Source organism: Dipodomys spectabilis, unplaced genomic scaffold (assembly GCF_019054845.1).
Source record: "Dipodomys spectabilis isolate Male_0828 unplaced genomic scaffold, ASM1905484v1 ptg000039l, whole genome shotgun sequence".
In the NCBI taxonomy this organism is placed as follows: Eukaryota; Metazoa; Chordata; class Mammalia; order Rodentia; family Heteromyidae; genus Dipodomys; species Dipodomys spectabilis.
Genome location: NW_024870716.1, coordinates 11,244,252 through 11,265,008, shown reverse-complemented (window position 1 = coordinate 11,265,008; position 20,757 = coordinate 11,244,252). Strand labels below are relative to the sequence as shown.

At 42.2% G+C, this 20,757-nt stretch overlaps 1 protein-coding gene across 2 annotated transcripts in view; it reads left to right on the top strand.

Annotated features, from left to right (window-relative positions):
* Fgd4 (FYVE, RhoGEF and PH domain containing 4) overlaps positions 1-20,556 on the top strand; it is a 141,713-nt gene extending 121,157 nt beyond the window's left edge. For both annotated transcript variants that reach the window (XM_042677678.1, XM_042677677.1), the window contains exons 11-17: positions 7,297-7,469; positions 11,205-11,235; positions 11,431-11,523; positions 12,501-12,626; positions 15,300-15,440; positions 18,284-18,424; positions 20,130-20,556. In XM_042677678.1, the coding sequence (XP_042533612.1) occupies positions 7,297-7,469; positions 11,205-11,235; positions 11,431-11,523; positions 12,501-12,626; positions 15,300-15,440; positions 18,284-18,424; positions 20,130-20,387 (963 nt within the window). In that variant the 3' untranslated portion in view covers positions 20,388-20,556. The remainder of the gene's footprint in view (positions 1-7,296; positions 7,470-11,204; positions 11,236-11,430; positions 11,524-12,500; positions 12,627-15,299; positions 15,441-18,283; positions 18,425-20,129) is intronic.
* Positions 20,557-20,757: the final 201 nt, after the last annotated feature.

Sequence of the window (20,757 nt, the reverse complement as noted above, 5' to 3'; positions counted from 1 at the left end):
TGTGTGTGTGTGTGCGTGTGTGTTGGTCCTGGGGATTGAACTCAGGGCCCAGGCAATGGTCATGAGCATTTTTGTTCAAGCCTTTACCACCTGAGCCACAGCTCTACTTCTGGATTTTTTGGTGTTAATTGGAGATAAGGGTCTCATGGATATTCCTGCCTAGGCTGGCAGGAACCACGATCCTCAGATCTCAACCTCATGAGTAGCTAATATTACAGACGTGAGCCACCAGTGCCCACCTTCTCCTTTCATTCTCAGGCTTATTGGACTCATTTTCTGGATATTTGACAACAGACTGTATCCTTTGACAATAGTTTTAATCCTCTGCAGTCAACTATTTTTAATTGGGGCTGGGAAGGTGGCTCAGTGGTAGAGCGCTTGCCTTGCATGCATGAGGCCCTGGGTTCGATTCCCCAGCACCACATAAGCAAAGAGAAAAAAAGCCGGAAGTGGTGTTGTAGCTCAAGTGGTAGAGTGCTAGCCTTGAGCTGAAGAGCTAAGGGACAGCACCCAGGCCCAGAGTTCAGGCCTCATGACTGGACCCCCCCCAAAAAAACAAAACTATTTTTAATCATTATTGGTTTTTTAAAAAGCCCAACAACTGTACAGTTGAGATTGTAAAACTTGTATGCCAAATGCCTTTCAGTTTCTTTTTAGTCAGTCCTTGTCACTTCCCTTGCTATCTGGAAATGACAGTCCACCTAGGGCTCATTTTCAATTAAGAGCTCTTCCTGGATACATAAGCCATTTTATTTTATTCTCTGTCCACATGACCTACATTCTTTGTTACCCTAATGAATTCCAATTCCTCTCTCTATCTAAATGGACAATATGGGTCCCCTAACAACCAGCATTGACAGCGTAAAGCTCACACTGAATCACTGCTCAAGAAATGTTAGCTGTTATTCTTGACTTTTGTTAAAGGCACAGAAATGGATATATTGATAAAGAGGCTGACTGCCTACTAGCTGCCTTCACTGCTGCCAGAAATACATTTTGCCTGACATACCTTGAGTTCTTCTAAAGGACTGAGAGGTTTCTGCCAGCTCTTTCCAACCTTCTTTGAAAGGAAAATCTTATGGGAACTGTTGCCCCAAGGAATTTCAAGTATCTTGCCATCATTTTTTTGGCTATACTGTATGGCCAGCCATTCCATTTTAAGTTGTTGAACTCAAAAGAATAAAAAAGGAAGAAAGAAAAAGAAAAGAGCCAACATATTAAAACATATGTCCTCACAAAGAGACAGTGTGATATATTTATGCAATGGATATTACATAGCAGTGAGTAAAGTAACATGCTGTATGGATAAACATTGAAAACATTTGGCAAGCCGGGCGCTGGTGGCTCACGCCTGTAATCCTAGCTACTCAGGAGGCTGAGATCTGAGGATCGCGGTTCAAAGCCAGATCTGAGGATCGCGGTTCAAAGCCAGCCCAGGCAGGAGAGACCGTGAGACTCCTATCTCCAATAAACCACCAGAAAACCGGAAGTGGCGCTGTAGCTCAAGTGGTAGAGCGCTCGCCTTGAGCTGAAGAGCTGAGGGACAGCACCCAGGCCCAGAGTTCAAGCCCCACGACCGACAAAAAAAAAAAAAAGAAAGAAAACATTTGGCAAGTAAAAGAAGCCAGTAGATAGTGTCTCAAGTGATAGAGCAGTAGCCTTGAGCACAAAAGCTAAGTAAGAGTATAAGGTCCTGAGTTCAAGACCCAGTATCAGCACAAAAAAAGATTAATTAAAAAAGAAGCCAGTCACAAAAGGATACATACTATATGATTCCATTAATACGAAATGTCCAGAATATGCAAATTTATAGAGATGGGGCTTAATTAGTGATTTGTCTAGGGCTGATGTAGAGAAGAAAAGATACATTATAGAATCATAGAATGTTCTGGAATTAACTGGTAGTAATTCTGAAGTTACCGATGGTTTTTAATAGTATAGTAAATTCTACTATTGAATTGTATATTCTTGGGTAAATTTGCTAGGTGTACTAATAGCTTATGCGTATAATCCTAGATACTTGGGAGGCTGAGATCCGAAGATCACAGAAAAGCCAGCCCAGGCAGGAAAATCTGTGAAACTCTTATCTCCAATTAACCGCAGAAACACTGAAGTGGAATTGTGGTTCAAGTGGTAGAACACCAGTGTTGAGGAGAAAAGCTAAATGAGAGTGTGAAGCCCTGAGTTCAAGGCTTAGTACTACCACGAAAAAGTAAATGTTATGATATGTGAATCTATTCTCAATATACTTTTTAATGTATAGATATTGTTTAAATTAACTAGAAAAAAATCCCTATTTAAGCTAAATAGAAGTACTTCACCTTTCCCAGGTTATATTGAAAACTAAATGGAGAGTAAGTATATACTACAATCATGTTGCGGTTCTGAATTTCTACTCAGAAGTCTATGATAAAAATAATAGTTTTTGTTTTGTAGTTTTTGTTTGGAACTCAGGATCTGGGTGCTGTTCTTGAGCTTTTTTGCTCAAGGCTAGCACTTGAGCTATAGCTCTTCTAGTTTTCTGGTGGTTAGTTGGAGATAAAGAGTCTCACAGGCTTTTCTGCCCAGGCTGGCTTCAAACCACAATCTTCAGATCTCAACCTTCTGAGTAGCTAGGATTATAGGTATGAACCACCAGTGCCCAGTTTAAAAATAGTATTTAGGGCTAGGGATACAGCTCAATATTAAAGTACTTGCCTAAACATAATAAGACCCGGGTTCCATCTCCAGCTCTGCAAAATATATGTGTATCTATATAAATGGTATATTCAGTTATGCTTAAGGATGTGATGGACATTAAAAACAGAGGTCTGGAGAAGAGGAACATGACTCCCTTGCAGGGGGTTTCTGGGGGGCACAGTGAAGAGACAGTGAGAGAAAACATGGAGAGGAGCCTTTATGGTTTCCATAAGGAACACTGGACAAGACAGAGTGCAGGATGTGGGAGGATCTTGCTTCAATGATTCCAGGGGGTGTTGTTGTGTAGGAGCTGTTGTCTGCTTACCTGGACCTCAGGGTGGAAATAGAGTCCTAGCTTGATAACAAGGGTGATTGGGGGTGTTGGCCCTTCTGGCCTGGTTGAATTCCTTCTGTATGGAAGCTGTGCTCACAAGAGAGTTGGATACTCTTCTTGGAATTAGATTATCTGGAAGGATTTCTTCTTTAGTGTCTGCAAGCCCGAAGATGTTAATACATTAATATGAAGTAAATCCAGGCCAAGGTGACTTATATCTGTAATCCTAGTCACTCAGGAGGCTGATTATCTAGGGAATCAAGATTTGAAGCCAGCCCAGGCAGAAATTAGCTGGCAGAAAAACCAGACTAGAGGTATGGCTCAAGTGGTAGAGAGCCTGCTTTAAGAAAGCTGTGAGAACACAAAACACTGAGTTTAAGTCCCAGTAACATTATTTATTTTGTAAAATAAAATACATAATAAAAAGATTTGCTCAGCTGGGTGCTGATGGCTGATGCCTATAATCCTAGCTACTCCAAAGTTGAGATCTTGGTGTCATGGTTCGAAGTGAGCCCAGACAAAAAAGTCCATGAGATTCTTATCTCCAATTACCTAGCAAAAACAGTATTGCTGTGGAAGTATAGCTATGACTCAATTGGTAGAGCACTACACCTGAGAGAAATAGCTTAGGGACAGCAGCCAGGCCTTAGTTCAAGCCCAGAACTAGCCCCTTCCCCCCAAAAAAGAAGGAAAGAGGAAGGGAGGAAGGAAGAAAGGAAGAAAGGAAAGAAAGCAAGCAAACAAAAAAGAAAAAAAGACATGCTCAACATAAAATTCTGAGTAAAGGGCTGGGAAGGTGGCTCAGTGGTAGAGCGCTTGCCTTGCATGCCCGAGGCCTTGGGTTCGATTCCTCAGCACCACATAAGCAAAAAGAAAAAAGCTGGAAGTGGTGCTGTGGCTCAAGTGGTAGAGTGCTAGCCTTGAGCTGAAGAGCTGAGGGATAGCGCCCAGGCCCAGAGTTCAGGCCCCACGACCCAACCCAAAAAAAAAAAAAAATTCTGAGTAAAATTCCTGGAAATTAATGTCTCTTTCTGTCTTTGTAGATATTCAGATCACTGTACATTCTTCCTCTTAAGTGTTAACAGTTTTTGTTCTTAAACATTCAGTTCTGTTTCTATTTAACCAATGAGCTTAAACTTTTACATGGGAGAATTCTTTTAGATATAGTTGCAGGCCGAATATCTTGTTGTCTAGCCCAATTAAGCTGCTGTTTGGAAGAGAGGTGGCAAAGAGCCTTGGGGGGAAATGGGCAATAAGTGACTGCCCAAGATGGTCTTGTTCCAATTACTGTTGGCCATCAAACATAACACCGTCACTCCCAGGAGAAGGAAGTCATGTGGCCGGAGCTTTGGCCAAGTCACATTCATTCATCTTTTGAAGGTCATCTTAGAAAGCTTTGCCAGTGTGAAGTTCATTTCATGAAGACAAGACTGAAACTTTCCGTGTGTGTTCCCTGCTGTTTTCTATATAGAACAAAGCACCACATTTCTTGTCTTTTCTCTTTAGAGAGAAAAATGAGAATGTTTTCTCTTTCCTATTCCTTGACTATTTTATTTGGCTAAAAAGCCAAAATATAGTTAGAATCTGACTTTTACATTAAAATGATCTCAAAGTGTTTGTATATTTGCTTGCCTCCACACAGTCTGCTCACAGTCCCCCCCTCCCTTTTTTTTTTGTTGTTGGTCATAGGGCTTAAACTCAGAGTCTGAACACTGTCTCTGAGTTTTTTCACTGAAGGCTAGCACTCTACCACTTAGAGCCACTTCTGGTTTTCTGGGAGTTAGTTGGATAAGAGTCTCACAGACTTTCCTGCCCAGACTGGCTTTGAACCATGATCCTCAGATCTCAGCCTTCTGAGTAGCTAGGATTACAGGTGGACATAGATATATATCTGTATATACAATATATGTGTATATATACTATAATATGAATAGACTATATATGTATATATAGTATGTATGTATATATTATATATGGTATATATAGCATACTGTATATACTGTATATATATATAGATATCTATGTCCACCTGTATAGCCATATAGCTATGTAGTATATATATAGATATATATCCATGTGTATAGATGTATCTATATCTATGTCTAGATATCTATATATAGATTCTATATAGTTATGTATAGATCTATACACTGATCTGTGTATATTAAATATGTCATGATATTATATATTTTATGATATAGTATAGATATGAAATAAATGTATCTATACGTATGTGTATAGATATGCTTAAGATGTGTATAGATATGTGTATACACATCTGTGTATATCATGAGATACATGTAGCTATACACATATGTGTAGATATATATCTATACATTTATGTGTATATCATTTGATTATGGTTATAATTTTTCAACATATCCTTACTGACCATTTAAAGTATGAAGTCCCACTGAGGAATGCAAAGTCCCTATATAAAGGGACCGTTGTCCTGAAAGCATGAAAGTGTGAGTTCTGTCCTTAAATTAGTAAGTAGCTCTGTATCCCACCCAACATGCAGAGTCCAACCCAGATTTCCTCCTAAGGAAGAAAAGCAACATTAATTAACTTGGAAAGTCAGCAATCAAGATGCTGCCTTGCTCAAACTGTGACAGGGATCATCTGAGAACCTTTAGGAGTGTTTTGAATCTCTTAAGTCCTGCACGGAAGGGTGATGGCCACACTCTGAGGATCATGGGGAGTTAATCATAAGGCATTGGTCCTTTTCTAGAAATGTATATGTAACGTGAATAATGGGATTTCTATAAGGTGTGTTTTAGTGCCCTTTTCCTCCACTGTCCATTGTGGAGCTGACATTTATGATAGAGAGACTATAGAAAGTTACAGAATGACAAAGGAGAAACAACCAGCAGGGAAGTGGTTTCACAAAGGGTGGCTAGCCACTCAGGAGGCTGAGAACTGAGGATCAAGATTCGAAGCCAGCCTAGTCAGACATCAGAGGCTGTTTTCTCCAATTAACCCATAAAAACCTAGAAGTGGAATCATAATTCAAGTGGCAGAGCACTGGCCTTGAGCAACAAAGCCAATCAAAGCTGGCACGAACGGCTTCACACTGGCAAAGCTTTCTAAGATGACCTTGGCCAAAGCTCCGGCCACATGACTTCCTTCTCCTGGGAGTGACGGTGTTATGTTTGATGGCCAACAGTAATTGGAACAAGACCATCTTGGGCAGTCACTTATTGCCCATTTCCCCCCAAGGCTCTTTGCCACCTCTCTTCCAAACAGCAGCTTAGTTGCTGCTCAAGATACTCAACCCGCAACTATATCTAAAAGAATTCTCCCATGTAAAAGTTTAAGCCCATTGGTTAGATAGAAACAGAACTGAATGTTTAAGAACAAAACTATAACACTTAAGAGGAAGAATGTATAGTGATCTGAATACCTGTAAATAGGATTATATCCTACCTACTTGGGAGGCTGAGATCTGTGAATCATGGCTCAAAGCCAGCCAGTACAGGAAAAGTCTCCAGTTAATCAGCAAAATGCTGGAAGTGGAGCTGTAGCACAAGTAGTAGAGCAGTAGCCTTGAGCAAAAAAGTCCAGGGACAAGCCTAAGCCTTGAGTTCAAGCACACACACACACACACACACACACACACACACACACACACACACACACACACACACACAATAATAAAGCCAAGCAAGACTGTGAGGCCATGAGTTCAAGACACAGTTTTAGCACAAATAAAAACAATGAGTAGGGTGAATAGTGTCACATGCACATATTGGGATGTTCCGAGTATCCATTGGTGTTTCATGTCTTGGTAATGGCAGGAAGCATGGTATGAGCAAAAGACCAGGCAAGAAGGATCCAAAATCAAACCTTAGAAGAGTGTACAATTAGATAACTCAAAGCGCTGTTGTAAATACTTCCCATGTGTGTATTGCAGATGATTTCTCCTGATGTATAAGGGTTGACTGCTCAGCTAGTATGGGAGCTTGTATACTCAGTCTACAATAAGTAGTACAGAGAGTAATTTATGTGTTTGTGCCAGTACTAGGTCTTGAACTCCAGGCCTTGTGCCTTTGCTTGGCTTTTTCACTGAAGACTGATATGTATCACTTGCCATACCTCCATGTCCAGCTTTTTACTGGGTAATTAGAAATAAAAGTCCATGAAATTGTTTTCTGGGCTGGTATTTAATGGGGATTCTCAGATCTCAGCCTGTTGAGTAGCTAGCAGTACAGGTGTGAGCCACCAGTGCCCAGCTCTTTCCTTTATTTTCCTGTTTATTGATCTTGTGTTGTCTTTCCTTGCAGTTCAACAACATGTTGCTGTACTGCGTGCCCAGATTCAGCTTGGTGGGCTCAAAATTCACAGTTAGGACCAGAGTTGGCATTGATGGGATGAATATCATAGAGACACAGAATGAAGAGTATCCCCATACTTTCCAGGTGTCTGGGAAAGAGAGGACGCTGGAACTGCAGGCCAGGTGAGCAAACTTTCCATTCCTGTCCCAGCTTTCTGCACTATCAGAATAAATCCTAGGACAGGATGATGTTGAGGTTTCTCTCCCCATGAGTGAATGCCTTTTCCTCTGGCATCCTCAGAGGATTTAAACAGAGAGCTGGGAGGTCTTTCCCATTATTTCACTCCTAGAGCCATGCAGACAAGCAAACATACAATCAGAAAACTCTTTAGAATGGCAAGGTACTCACAGCATGAGGTTGATGGAGTCCAGTTAGAATTTGTGGATGTGGGTGCATGTGCACCCACACGCCAGACACCCATGCCTCACGCCTGTAATCCTAGATACTCCTGAGGCTAAGATTTGAGGATTGCAGTTGGAAGTCAGCTGGGCAGGAATATCCAAGAGACTCTTATCCCCAATTAATCACCAAAAAAGCTGGAAGTTGAATTGTGGCTCAAGTGGTAGAGTGCTAGCTTTGAACAAAAAAAGTTCAGGGACAGCTCCCAGGACCTGAGCTTAAGACTCAGGACTAGGGGAAGGAAAAAAAAAAAATGTGTGTGTGTGTGTGTGTGTGTGTGTGTGTGTGTGTGTGTGTGTGTGTGTGTGTGTGTTGGTACTGAGACTTGAGCTCACCCCTTTACTTTTTTTGCTCAAGGCTGGCACTCTACAACTTTAGTCACACTTCCTCTTCCAGCCTTGTGCTGGTTAGTTGTAGATAGGGTCTTAAGGACTTACACCTGAGCTGTCTTCAAACTTAAATCCTCAGATCTCATCCTCCTGAGTAGCCAGGCATACAGGTATGGGCCACCTGCACTGGCTCTAAGGTTTCTTGATTTGCCTAAAGGAAGACTTAAGCCCTTCTGTAAGCTAGTTGGGGCTCATTGGAACTTTCTTAAGAATATACTATTCCAGTTAGTATTAGAAACATGGTAATTCTTCCTTAAGTTTCTTTTTTTTATTTTTTATATTGTGAAAATACTGTACAGAGAGGTTACAATTACATGGTCAAGATAATGAGTACATTTCTTATCAAGCATTGTAGTCTCCTCCTTAGTTTCCCCTTCCCATCCATTCCCATCCTCCCCAATCCTCCCTACCTCCCCTTCCTTAAGTTTCTTTTCTTTCTTTCTTTTCTTTTTTCTTTTTTTGGTTGTGGGACTTGAACTCTAGGCCTGGGCGCTGTCCCTTAGCTCTTCAGCTCAAGGCTAGTGCTCTACCATTTGAGTCACAGTGCTACTTCCAGTTTTCTGAGTGGTTTATTGGAGATAAGAGTCTCAGGGACTTTCCTACCCAGGCTGGCTTTGAACCGCATTCCTCAGGTCTCAGCCTCCTGAGTAGCCAGGATTACAGGCATGAGCCACCAGTGCCTGGCTTTAATTTTCTTATTTATTTCAGTGGACTGCAAGTTATATTTATGATAATATGGTGCTATCGTAAATCTGAATTAAGTGACTATAGTCTATCTGGTCTACAATGGCTCCCAAAAATGGAGATAAATAGGGAAGGCTCAAGAAAGGATTTCTTCAAGGTTTCTTTACCTTCATCAAGATTTATCAGGATTCTAAAAGTTGGATGTATATTTGGAGATAGAAAATTTGCTTCTAAAGCAAAATGGCAAAAAAAGGCTCCCACTTTTTTTCTTGCTGAGGTATAAATCATCTTCAAGATTGGTCTCTTAATTTGTACCTCCTTTTCCGCATTTAAAACCACATTATAAGCCAAGCAGGGTGATATACATCTGTAATCCCAGCACTAGATACGTGAAGGCAAGATGATCATGGTTATTACCAGCCTGAGCTTCATAGTAGCATCCTATCTCTAAACTGAGGACGTCGCTGAGCAGCAGAGTACTTGCTAGCATATTCAAGGCCATAGGTTCAATCCTCAGCATCTCTCCCCACAAAAAAAGAAAGTATAGGGGCTGGGAAGTTGGCTCAGTGGTAAAGCGCTTGCCTTGCATGCCTGAGGCCCTGGGTTCGATTCTCAGCATCACATAAGCAAAAAGCCGGAAGTGGCGCTGTGGCTCAAGTGGTAGAGCGCTAGCCTTGAGCTGAAGAGCTGAGGGACAGTGCCCAAGCCCAGAGTTCAGGCCCCACAACCGGACCCAAAAAAAAAGAAAGTATATATGTACCAATACATTACATAGTACCCTATTAACATGCATGTTTTATGTATGAGTTCAAAACTGAAATAAAGGAAAAAAGATTCTGTTTCATATAGTTCTTAGGCCATAGTTTTCTTTTTTTTTCTTTTTTTTGGGGGGGGGTCCGGTCGTGGGGCCTGAATTCTGGGCCTGGGTGCTATCCCTCAACTCTTCAGCTCAAGGCTAGCACTCTACCACTTGAGCCACAGCACCACTTCTGGCTTTTTTTCTTTTTGCTTATGTGATGCTGAGGAATCGAACCCAGGGCCTCATGCATGCAAGGCAAGCGCTCTACCACTGAGCCACCTTCCCAGCCCCTAGGCAATAGTTTTCAACTGTGAAATTATTTTTAAAATATAATAGTAAGCAAAGCATTGGGAAGCTTTTATTTCTGAAAGATAAAATTGAAATTCTCAGAATAAGCAGCATCTTCCTGTAGCATGCTTAGATTTCCTAGCATGGCAGTATTTAATAAAAATATTTTTTTCTGGGAGGGAGGCACTGGTGGTTCACATTTGTAATCCTAGCTACTCAGAAGGCTGAGATTTGAGGACAAGGTTCAAGGTTAGCCTACTAGACAAAACTGAGAGGCTCTTATCTCCAGGTAGCCATGAAAAAATTGGAGTGGAGATGTGGCTCCTGAGTTCAAGCCTCAGTACCAGCACTAAAAGTAAATAAATAAACGAATGTTGGAGAGGTGTATGTTGTCACAGGAATTGGCCTTTGACTGGGTTCATACTTATTTATACTTATCAAACTATCACTCCACTTAGAGCTTACACTTGCCTCTCTCTCACCAAACATGCAAACAAATCATTCCATGTATAGATCCTAGGTCAATTCAGAGTCTGCTACAGGACATTTTTCAAACACAGTGTATAACCACAGCTATATAAGCTATATAAGCTACCTGCAAAAGAGAAGAAAATGTGCAGTAACAGGAGAAAGCGTGGTCCATGCCTGTAATCCTAGTTAGTCCAGGAGACTGAGATATAATGACCAGGGTTCAAAGCCAGCTGGGGCAGGAAAGTCTCAAGAATTTTATCTCCAGTTATCTAACGAAAAGCCAGAAGTAGAGGTATAGCTCAAGTGGTAGAACGCCAGCCTGCTAGCTTCACTAAGAAAAAGCATAAGAACTTGACTAAAGTCAAGGAATGTTTTTTTCCCTAAAGAAAAATTACTAAACCCTGGGGTCCCTAAATCTGACTTAAGTTTTTGACTATTCTGTCTTATCTTTAATAGGTTGGGTAGGGTACTGTCTGGGCCTCTAAGGAATAGGAAAATAAAAATTGTCAAGGGAAATGTTAAGTAGCTCCCCAAGTCCTTTTGAAGATATAAGATTACAAGAATAATTGTTACCTTTCCTGAGATGGGCTGTGGCCAGTAGGATTTAATAGCTGCCTTCTGTTTTGGAAAATTGGAAGATTAGCTGTAGTTATATCCAGTAAGCTAAATGTCAGTCTCCCCATCAGAAGTTAAGGTTCAGTACCAGAGTGTCACTAGTTTTTAACTGTAATTCCTTCCAGGGAATTCCTGAATTTTCCAGGAAGTTGACACAAGATTAGAGCATAATTTTAATATTCTGCATTCATTTTAATTTTGTTTTGTTTTAGTTCTGAGCAAGATAAAGAAGAATGGATCAAGGTAAGCTTGACTTCTGTTTTCATTTTGGCAATTTGTGGTGCACATATGTACACATGTTGTTTAGTATATTGTCATCCGAACAAGTTTGTTGAACTTCAAAGATTATTCCTATCATAAGTATTTGTTTAACAAAGTGTGTTCACTTCATTTGTGTGGACACTTTAATGTGTGCTTTGAATTTTGTTTCTATTTTAGGCCCTTCAGGAGACTATTGATGCTTTTCAGCAGAGGAATGAAACCTTCAGAAATGCAATTGCAAAGGATAATGACATTCACTCAGAGGTTTCTGTAAGTAGAATGTGGAATTAATTTCATTCTCTTTTTTTTCTTTTTGTCAATTGTGGTTCAACTTGAACTCAGGGCCTGGGCACTGTCCCTTAGCTTTTCTATTCAAGTTTGGCTCTCTACCACTGGAGCCACACCTCCACTTCCAGCTTTTTGCTGGTTCATTGGCGATAAGAGTCTCACAGACTTTTCTGCCTAGCTTAGCTTCAGACGACAGTTTTCAGATCTCAGCCTCCTGGGTAGCCAAGATTATAGGTGAGAGCCACCAATACCAAGCAAAAGTACTTCAAAGAACTACGTAGGAATGATAATCTTTTTCTAATCAAATTCAGTCTCGGGGCTGGGAATGTGGCTTAGTGGTAGGGTGCTTGCCTAACATGCATGAAGCCCTGGATTTGATTCCTCAGTACCACATAAACAGAAAAAGAAGTAACACTATGGATCAAGTGGTAGAATGCTACTCTTGAGCAAAAGAAACTAAGGGACAGTACCCAGGCCCTAAGTTCAAGCCGCAGAACTGGCCAAAAAAAAAAATCTCAGTCAGGCACCTATAATACTAGCTACTCAGGAGGCTGAGATCTGAGGATCATGATTCAAAGCCAGCCTGGACAGGAAAGTCCATGACACTCTTATCTCCAATAAACCACCAGAAAACCAGAAGTGGCAAGGTGGTTCAAAGTGATGGAATGAATAAGCTTAAGGACAGGGCCCACGCCCTGAGTTTAAGTCCCATGACTGATCAAAAATTAATTAGGGGCGGGGAAGGTGGCTTAATGGTAGAGTGCTTGCCTCGCATGCATGAGGCCTTGGATTTGATTCCTCAGTACCACATAAACAGAAAAAGCCTGAAGTGGTGCTATGGCTCAAGAGGTAGAATACTAGTCTTAAGCTGAAGAACTAAGGGACAGTGCCCAGGCCCAGAGTTCAAGCCCCAGGACCGACAAAAATAAATAAATAAATTTAATTGTTTTTTTCTTTAGACTGCAGAATTAGGAAAAAGAGCCCCAAGATGGATCCGAGATAATGAAGTGACCATGTGCATGAAATGCAAAGAACCCTTCAATGCCCTGACCAGGAGGAGACACCACTGTCGAGCTTGTGGACATGTAAGAAGCATTTCTTGACATTTTCTTAAAGCCATGAGTAACTATACAAGTGATATAAAATTATCAACTTGGAAGCCTCCTGTTGGTGGCTCATGTCTATCTATGCCTGAAATCCTAGCTACTCACGAGACTGAGATCTGAGAATTGTTCAAATCTAGCCCTGGCAGGGAAGTCTGTGAGATTCTTATCTCCAGTCAGTTCACACGTTCACACCCCCTTTGAAATAAAAACAAAAACTGGAAGTGATACTGAGGCTCAAGTTGTACAGCACTAGCCTTGAGAAAAACAAACAAACTCAGGGACAGTGCCTACTCCCTGAGTTGAAGCCTTAGAACAGTGTCTCACACACACACACACACACACACACACACACACACACACACACACACACACACACACACACACACACACACACACACACACACACACACACACACACACACACACACACACACACACACACACCCTGATTAGAGAGACAAAGACCACAGGAATTGATGTTGATAGTAGAGTTATAGGCCCCAGACCCAAATTCCTGGGATTCTATGTGTTAGGTAGAGCCATTCGCCCCTCAATGCCAAATAAGAACTATGCAATAGTGAAGACCAGAGAAGGGAGAGTATTACATAGCACAGAAAGAGGCAGAAGCTAGGCACTGATGGCTCACGCCTGTCATCCTAGCTACTCAGGAGGCTGAGGTCTAAGGATTACAGTTCAAAGCCAGACTGGGTAGGAAAGTCTGTGAGACTCTTATCTCGAATTCAGCCCAGAACAAATAGAAGTACAGCTTTGGCCCAACGTGATAGAGTATTAGCCTTGAGCAAAAAAGCTCGGGGTCAGGGTGGCCCAGGCCCTGAGTTGAAGCCCCACCACCAATTAAAAAAAAAAAAAAAAGTCAGAGTAAGCATTTCAGGCCATCTTCTCTTACCTTTCACTATAGCTGTGAGCCTTTTAGGTTTATAGAAACAAAAAATTAGGGCAGAGGGGTAGAAGGCATAATTATCCCCCAGTCCTAATGAGTGTATGTTATGGAAGAGTTGTGCAGAAGTTACCTTTGTCATCACTTTGTCATCACTTGAGGGGAGTGATTTTGGTCACAGTTGCCTGGTGGTGATCTGATCTGAGGGGGCTCTGATTTGCTGGAGTAGTTTCCTCCATTCTACCTTGTAAATATGTTTTGGATGAGTCCTGAGCTTCCTTGATTCCAAGGTGAGGGCAGAGAGAACACCTTAAAAACAAAAACATGGACTTTTAAAAAATGGCCTAGGTGCTGGTCTCTCACACCTATAATCCTAGCTACTCAGGAAGCTGAGATTTAAAGATTGTGGTTAGAAGCCAGCATGGGCAAGAAAGTTCATGAGACTCCTATCTCCAATGCACTAAAGCCGGAAGTGGAGGTGTGGTTCAAGTGGTAGAGCGCTAGCCGTGGGCAAAAAGCTCAGGGACAGCACCAGAGCTAGGGTTCAAGCCCTATGACAAGTACCAAGGGGGGAGGGAGTGCGGGGGCAAAGATTGCCAGCTCTTTTCCTGCTATTAGTTAATAATTTGTAGCCCTAAATTAGGGGTTACTGCTTTACATCAAACACAGTTTAAGTACCTTTTACCTGTGAAGAAGAAATGGAGCCCACAATACAGGTGGACTTACTGGCCTTGCATGAGAAAGGAACATTCTCAGTTACAACACAAGAGTCCAAATGCAGACGGATATGCTGGGTAGAGCCAGCTGCTTTTTCGTTTGGGGCAAACGTTGAAGAACCTTAACTTCAATATTATATTTTCATTAAAGAATGAAAAAGAATCATTAGCTGAAAATAAACCTAGAAGGAAAGGCGTTGATGTAGACAGGGATAAGTGAGCTTGCACTGGGTACCCATTAGGAGCCCCTGACTCCACATTTAAAGGGACATAAATAAGCCAAACTTTTTTCTCTCATAAGATTCAACAATATAGGCAGGTATCAGGGTTCACCAGAGTAAGTATAATAAGCTGGGAACTGGAGGGGTTAACAATGCTGGACAAGAAATCCACTCATTGCCTTACTCATGTAACTGTAACCCCTCTGTAGAGCATCTTTACAATAAAATAAAAAAAATAAAAAATAAAAAGCTGGGAACTGAGACTGTGATCTGAGGATAACAATTTGAAACCCATGGGGCAAGAAAGTCTGTGAAATTCTTATCTCCAGTTAGCTATCAAAAACCAGAAGTGGAGCTAAGGCTCAGCAGATAAAGCAACAGCCTGAAGCTAAAAAGCCAAGTAAGATCACAGGGCCCTGATATGAAGCCCCAAGTACTAGCACACTGGAGCAAGTCTGCCTCTTATATTTAACCTTTTTTTTTTTTTTTCTTGTCAGTCGTAGGGCTTGAACTTTGGGCTTAGACACTGTCCCTCAACTCTTCATATCAAGGTGAATGCTCTACCACTTGAGCTATAGCACCATTTCTGGTTTTTCTGGTGGTTTATTAGAGATAAGAAACTCATGTATTTTCCTGCCCAGGTTGGCTTTGAACCACAGTCCTCAAATCTCAGCCTCCTGAGTAGTTAGGATTACAGGCATGAGCCACCAGCCATCCAACTTATAGTAAACTTTTTATCATTTATTATTACCTGTAATTGTAACTGCTCAAGCCTTACTGTCTTTTAAATGAGATTATCCTTGTTTTTTAATTCAAGGTGGTTTGTTGGAAATGTTCAGACTACAAAGCTCAACTTGAGTATGATGGTGGAAAATTGAACAAAGTCTGCAAAGACTGTTATCAAATATTAAGTGGATTCACTGACAGTGAAGAAAAGAAAAAAAAAGGAATTTTAGAGGTATGAAAATGAAATATTAGGGGCTGGGAAGGTGGCTCAGTGGTAGAGCACTTGCCTTGCATGCCTGAGGCCCTGGGTTCGATTCCTCAGCACCACATAAGCAAAAAGAAAAAAGCTGGAAGTGGCACTGTGGCTCAAGTGGTAGAGCGCTAGCCTTGAGCTGAAGAGCTGAGGGACAGCGCCAGGCCCAGAGTTCAGGCCCCACGACCAAACCGAAAAAAGAAAGAAAATGAAATATTAGATATGTTTAAATTTTTAAACATGGCATACTTTTTTATGAGAATCTGCTTTGTTCTCATTATAACAACATGTTGCTCCCTTCTCAGTCCAATTCTTTGTATGTATCCAAAGACCCTATATGAAGGATTTGCCTCTAGGCCCATTCTTTGTATGTATCCAAAGATGGAATATGAAGAATTGACCCGACCCCCCCTCCCCATGTACCCAGGTGTTTACAGCTACCAGGTAACCCACCAAAGATAAATGCAGACTGCCTGCAGGACAATCTATCTAAGCCTTGCTGTAACCATTCCATAGTGGGCCCAACCAAAAAGCCCCCACCTCCCTTGACCTTGTGGCCTTTTCACTAACCTCTGCTTCCTTGCTCAGACCTCATAAAATCCAGCTCCTGTCCCAGCTCTGACACACAGTCTCCTGGCCCATGGAAAGCCCCTCACTGCTCTATCTCAATAAACAGTCCTCATCTGTAGAGGATTGAGTCTGGCCTGTTTCCTTTCTTTCTCCTCCATTTTCCTAACACTTTTAACTTTGAGGAATACAAATGATATACTAAAAGATTTTTTTAAAAAAACATGTTTAAGGCTGGTGGTGGCTCATGAATGTAATCCTAGCTACTCTGGAGGCTGAGATCTGAGGATCACCGATTGAAGCTAGCCTGGGCAAGAAAGTCCTTGAGACACTTTTCTCCAATGAAAATCTAATCTCCAATTTGTCACCAAAAAAAAAAAAACCAGAAATAGAGGTGTGGCTCAAGTGGTAGACAGTTTTCCTTGAGCAAAATAGCTTAGGGACAACCTCTAGGCCTTGAGCTCAAGTCCTAGGGAAATGGCGCGCGTGTGTGCGCGTGTGCACACACACACACAAACATATTTAGTACATAGGTTTTTATACTGTGGATTTACTAATAAAAACAGAATTCTTTGTGGGTTGGGCATGGTAGTTTATGCCTGTAATCCCAGCTACTTAAGGGGTAGAGTTTGGGAAGATGGCAGTTTGTAGTCAGCCCAGACAAAGTGAGACCTCCACCTGAACCAATCACTGGACGTGGTTGTACCTGTATAATCCCAGCTACAGAAAATATAAATATGAGGAGGGGCCGGGTGCTGGTGGCTCATGCCTATAATTCTAACTACTCAGGAGGCTGAGATCTGTGGATCGAGGTTCAAAGCCAGCCTGGGCAGGAAAGGCTGTGAGACTCTTATCTCCAATAAACCACTCAGAAAACTGGAAGTGGTACTGTGGCTCAAATGGTAGAGTGCTAGCCTTGAGCTGAAGAGCTCAGGGACAAGCACCCAGGCCTAGAGTTCAAGTCCCACAACCAACCAAAAAAAAAAAAAAAAAGTATGAGGAGGATTACGGTCCAGGCTGGCATAGGAAAAAAATGAGACAGTACTCCAAAAATAACTGAAGCAAAAAAGGACTAGGGGCATGGATCAAGTCTTACAATGCCTGTCTAACAAGCACAGAACCATGAGCCAACTGCCTTGCCATCAAAAAGAGAAGGATAGGAGGGGGAGAAAGACAGACAAAACAAAGAATGGAGTTCTTGGGGGATGAGATGTGGTAGTTTATTTCTATAATCCCCAAAACAGCAAGGCTCCATCTCAACCAATAAACTGGGCATCATGGCACATATCTACAATCTCAGATACATAGGAATCAGAGGTAGCAGGATCACAGAATGTATATATATAGCCGGGCGCTGGTGGCTCACGCCTGTAATCCTAGCTACTCAGGAGGCTGAGATCTGAGGATCGCGGTTCAAAGCCAGCCTGGGCAGGAAAGACCGTGAGACTCCTATCTCCAATAAACCCATCAGAAAAAAAACCGGAAGTGGCACTGTAGCTCAAGTGGTAGAGCGTTCGCCTTGAGCTGAAGAGCTGAGGGACAGCGCCCAGGCCCAGAGTTCAAGCCCCATGACTGACAAAAAAAAAAAAAAGTGTATATATATATATACATATATATATATATATATGATGGCTCACAACTGTAATACTAGCTACTGAAAATTGAGGATGACTGATTGAAGCTAATCCAGGCAGAAAAGTTTATGAGACTCCTATGTTCATTTAATCACCACAAAGCCAAAGTAGAATTGGAGATGTAGCTTATGTAGTAGAGCATAAACCTTCATCAAAAAAAGCCAAGCAGGGTGAACAAATGCAGCAGTTGTGCTCATTATTCACTATGACAATGAACTATAAAACTTGTAGGTGAGGACAGGAGAGAAAAACTCGCAGAGAGCAAGGGAAAGGGTAACATTGTCCAAAAAGAAATATACTCATTGTCTGACTTATATAACTGTAACCCCTCTGTACATAACTTTTATTATAATAATAATACAAAATTTTGAAAGCCAAGCAGAATCTTCCTTGAGTTCAAGCCCCAGTACTGACAATTAATTCAAGGTCTCATAATATAAAGACTTAAAGATAACTGGAATATGGTTCCATAGTTTAAAACAGTAACTGCAAATCTTTTTTTGAAAAAAATCATCCAAAGAGACATTTTATACAAATATAGTGTACTTAGGGAGATTATAATAAAGTAGAATTGCTTCCCTGTCTTGGGCTTGTTGTATTAATTCTATTATATTTGTTTAGATCGAGTCTGCAGAAGTCTCTGGAAACAGCGTGGTGTGCAGCTTCCTTCAGTACATGGAGAAGTCAAAACCTTGGCAGAAAGTTTGGTGTGTGATCCCTAAGCAAGACCCCCTGGTGCTCTACATGTTTGGCGCCCCGCAGGTAACTTAGCTATAGCTATTTGAGGAGACAGAGGGAGGCCTGTGGTCAGTGGACTCCAAGTCCTTCCATTGGTCTCAGACAGTGTTACTATGTCTCATTGGAAATAATGAGCAGCCACATGCCAATAGCACATGGCTGAAATCCTAGTTCCTCAGAGGCTGAGATCTGAGGATCCTGGTTTGAAGCCAGCCCAGGCAGGAAGTCTGTCAGATTCTTATCTCCAATTAACCACTAAAAAGCCAGAAGGAGAGGTGTTGCTCAAGTGCTAGAGTGCTAACTTGAGCCAAAAAAAAAATCTCAAGGACAGCAGCCAGGCCCTGAGTTCAAGCCCAGGAAACAGAGAAGGAGAGAGGAAGAAAAGTAGGGAGGGAAAGAGAGAAGGGAATGAGCAGCTCAAGCCAAGTTTGTTGCTTACGTTAACTGATTAATTTTTAGAGTTGCTTTTTTTCTTGAACTCAGAGCCTTGTGCTGCCCCTGAGCTTTTTTGCTCAAGGCTAGCACTCTTAACAGTTAAGCTAAAACTCTACTTCCTGCTTTTTGCTGGTTCATTGGCGATAAGGGTCTCATCAACTTTCCTACCTGGGCTGGCTTCAAACAAAGATCCTCAGATCTCTGCTTCCTGAGTAGTTAGGATTACAGGCATGAGCCACCAGTGCCTAGCATTAGAGTGTTTTAAATTTTCTTTCTTTCTTTCTTTTTTTTGTCTGTCGTGGGTCTGAGCACTGTCCCTCAGCTCTTCCGCTCAAGGCTACCTTTCTATCACTTGAGCCACAGCACCACTTCCGGTTTTCTAGTAGTTTATTGAAGATAAGAGTTTCATAAACTTTCCTGCCTGGGCTGCCTTTGAACTGTGATCCTCAGATCTCAGCCTCCTGAGTAGCTAGGATTATAGGCGTGAGCCACCGGCACCGGCCTGTTTTAAATTTTCTGTGGACCATTGGTCCCTGCTCTTATTCCTATATAGCACATTTGAGAAAAAAATGAGTTTAATTAGAAGAAGGAAGTAAAGCACAGGGAGGAGTGGAAGGAAAAACAAGTGTGTGTGTGTGTGTGTGTGTGTGTGTGTGTGTGTGTGTGTGTGTGTGTGTGTGTATCTGTCTGTCTGCTGGTACTGGGGCTTGGACTCAGGTTATCTTCACTCTCACTCAGTTTTATTTACTCAAGGCTGGTGCTCTATCACTTGAGCCATAGCTCCACTTCTGGCTTTTTGCTGTTTAAGTGGAAATAAGAGTCTTACAGCCTTTTCTGCCTAGGCTGTCTTCAAACCTTAGTCCTCAGCTCTCAGCCTTCTGAATAGCTAGGATTACATGCATGAGCCACCAGTGCTCTGTTACATGTTTTTCATTCTTTGTTGTTTCCTTACCCCTTTTTCTGTCCACAAATAAATGGTTGAATGAATGAATCACTAGCTGCCATTAATGCCTGTTGGCTGAAAGCAGGAAGGTGCTAGTATTATTGATTGTGGGTGCTTTTCCACTGCCAGGTGGGCTGAGCCTGCTTTGAACAGCTGCTGATGTGGTCCCTGCTGATTTGGGGGCCAGCGGTCCCTGAGTGGTGTGTCCAGCCTCATGGCCAGCTCAGGAATCCCAGGGTCCATTCCCAGTGTGCTCGGCATGGGAGGAGGGGCAGTAGCAGGGTTGCAGGACAAGGGGACCCCATGGAACTGGCTCATCCATGTGACACTGTGTATCTGTGGTTTGTTCAGGATGTCAGAGCACAGGCCACGATTCCCCTCCTTGGCTACATCGTGGATGATGTGCCCCGGAGCGCAGATCTGCCTCACAGCTTCAAACTGACCCAGTCCAAGTCTGCACACAGCTTCGCAGCCGACACTGAGGACCTGAAACAGAAATGGCTGAAAATCATCCTCATGGCCGTCACAGGTGAGACCCCAGAGGGGACCGAGGAGTACTTAGCCACGATGGAAGAGCAAACCGACCCCAAGAACAAATCTGAGTCCTGAACTTCAGGGGCAGCCAAGGCCCCAAGACATTCCTTAGCTCTCCTTCCTCGCCCCTTCGTGCGAAATAGAGGCTCATCATTGCAACTCCAGGGACACTGTTTTTCTCCGTCTGTGTCCTCTGAGTAAAGTCAATGTGCAGAGCCATTCTCTTGATAAAATTTGGAAATAATGTGAAGAATGGAGTGTTTTCTTTTTGAAGTAAGCTATTCCATGAATGTGGACATTTGTCTGAAGGTTAGAATGGGCCACTTTGATTTAAGAAATCCCTCAGTGCCGGGCACTGGTGGCTCATGCCTGTCATCCCAGCTACTCAGGAGGCTTAGATCTGAGAATCATGGTTTGAAGCCAGCCAACAGAGGAAAGTGGGTGA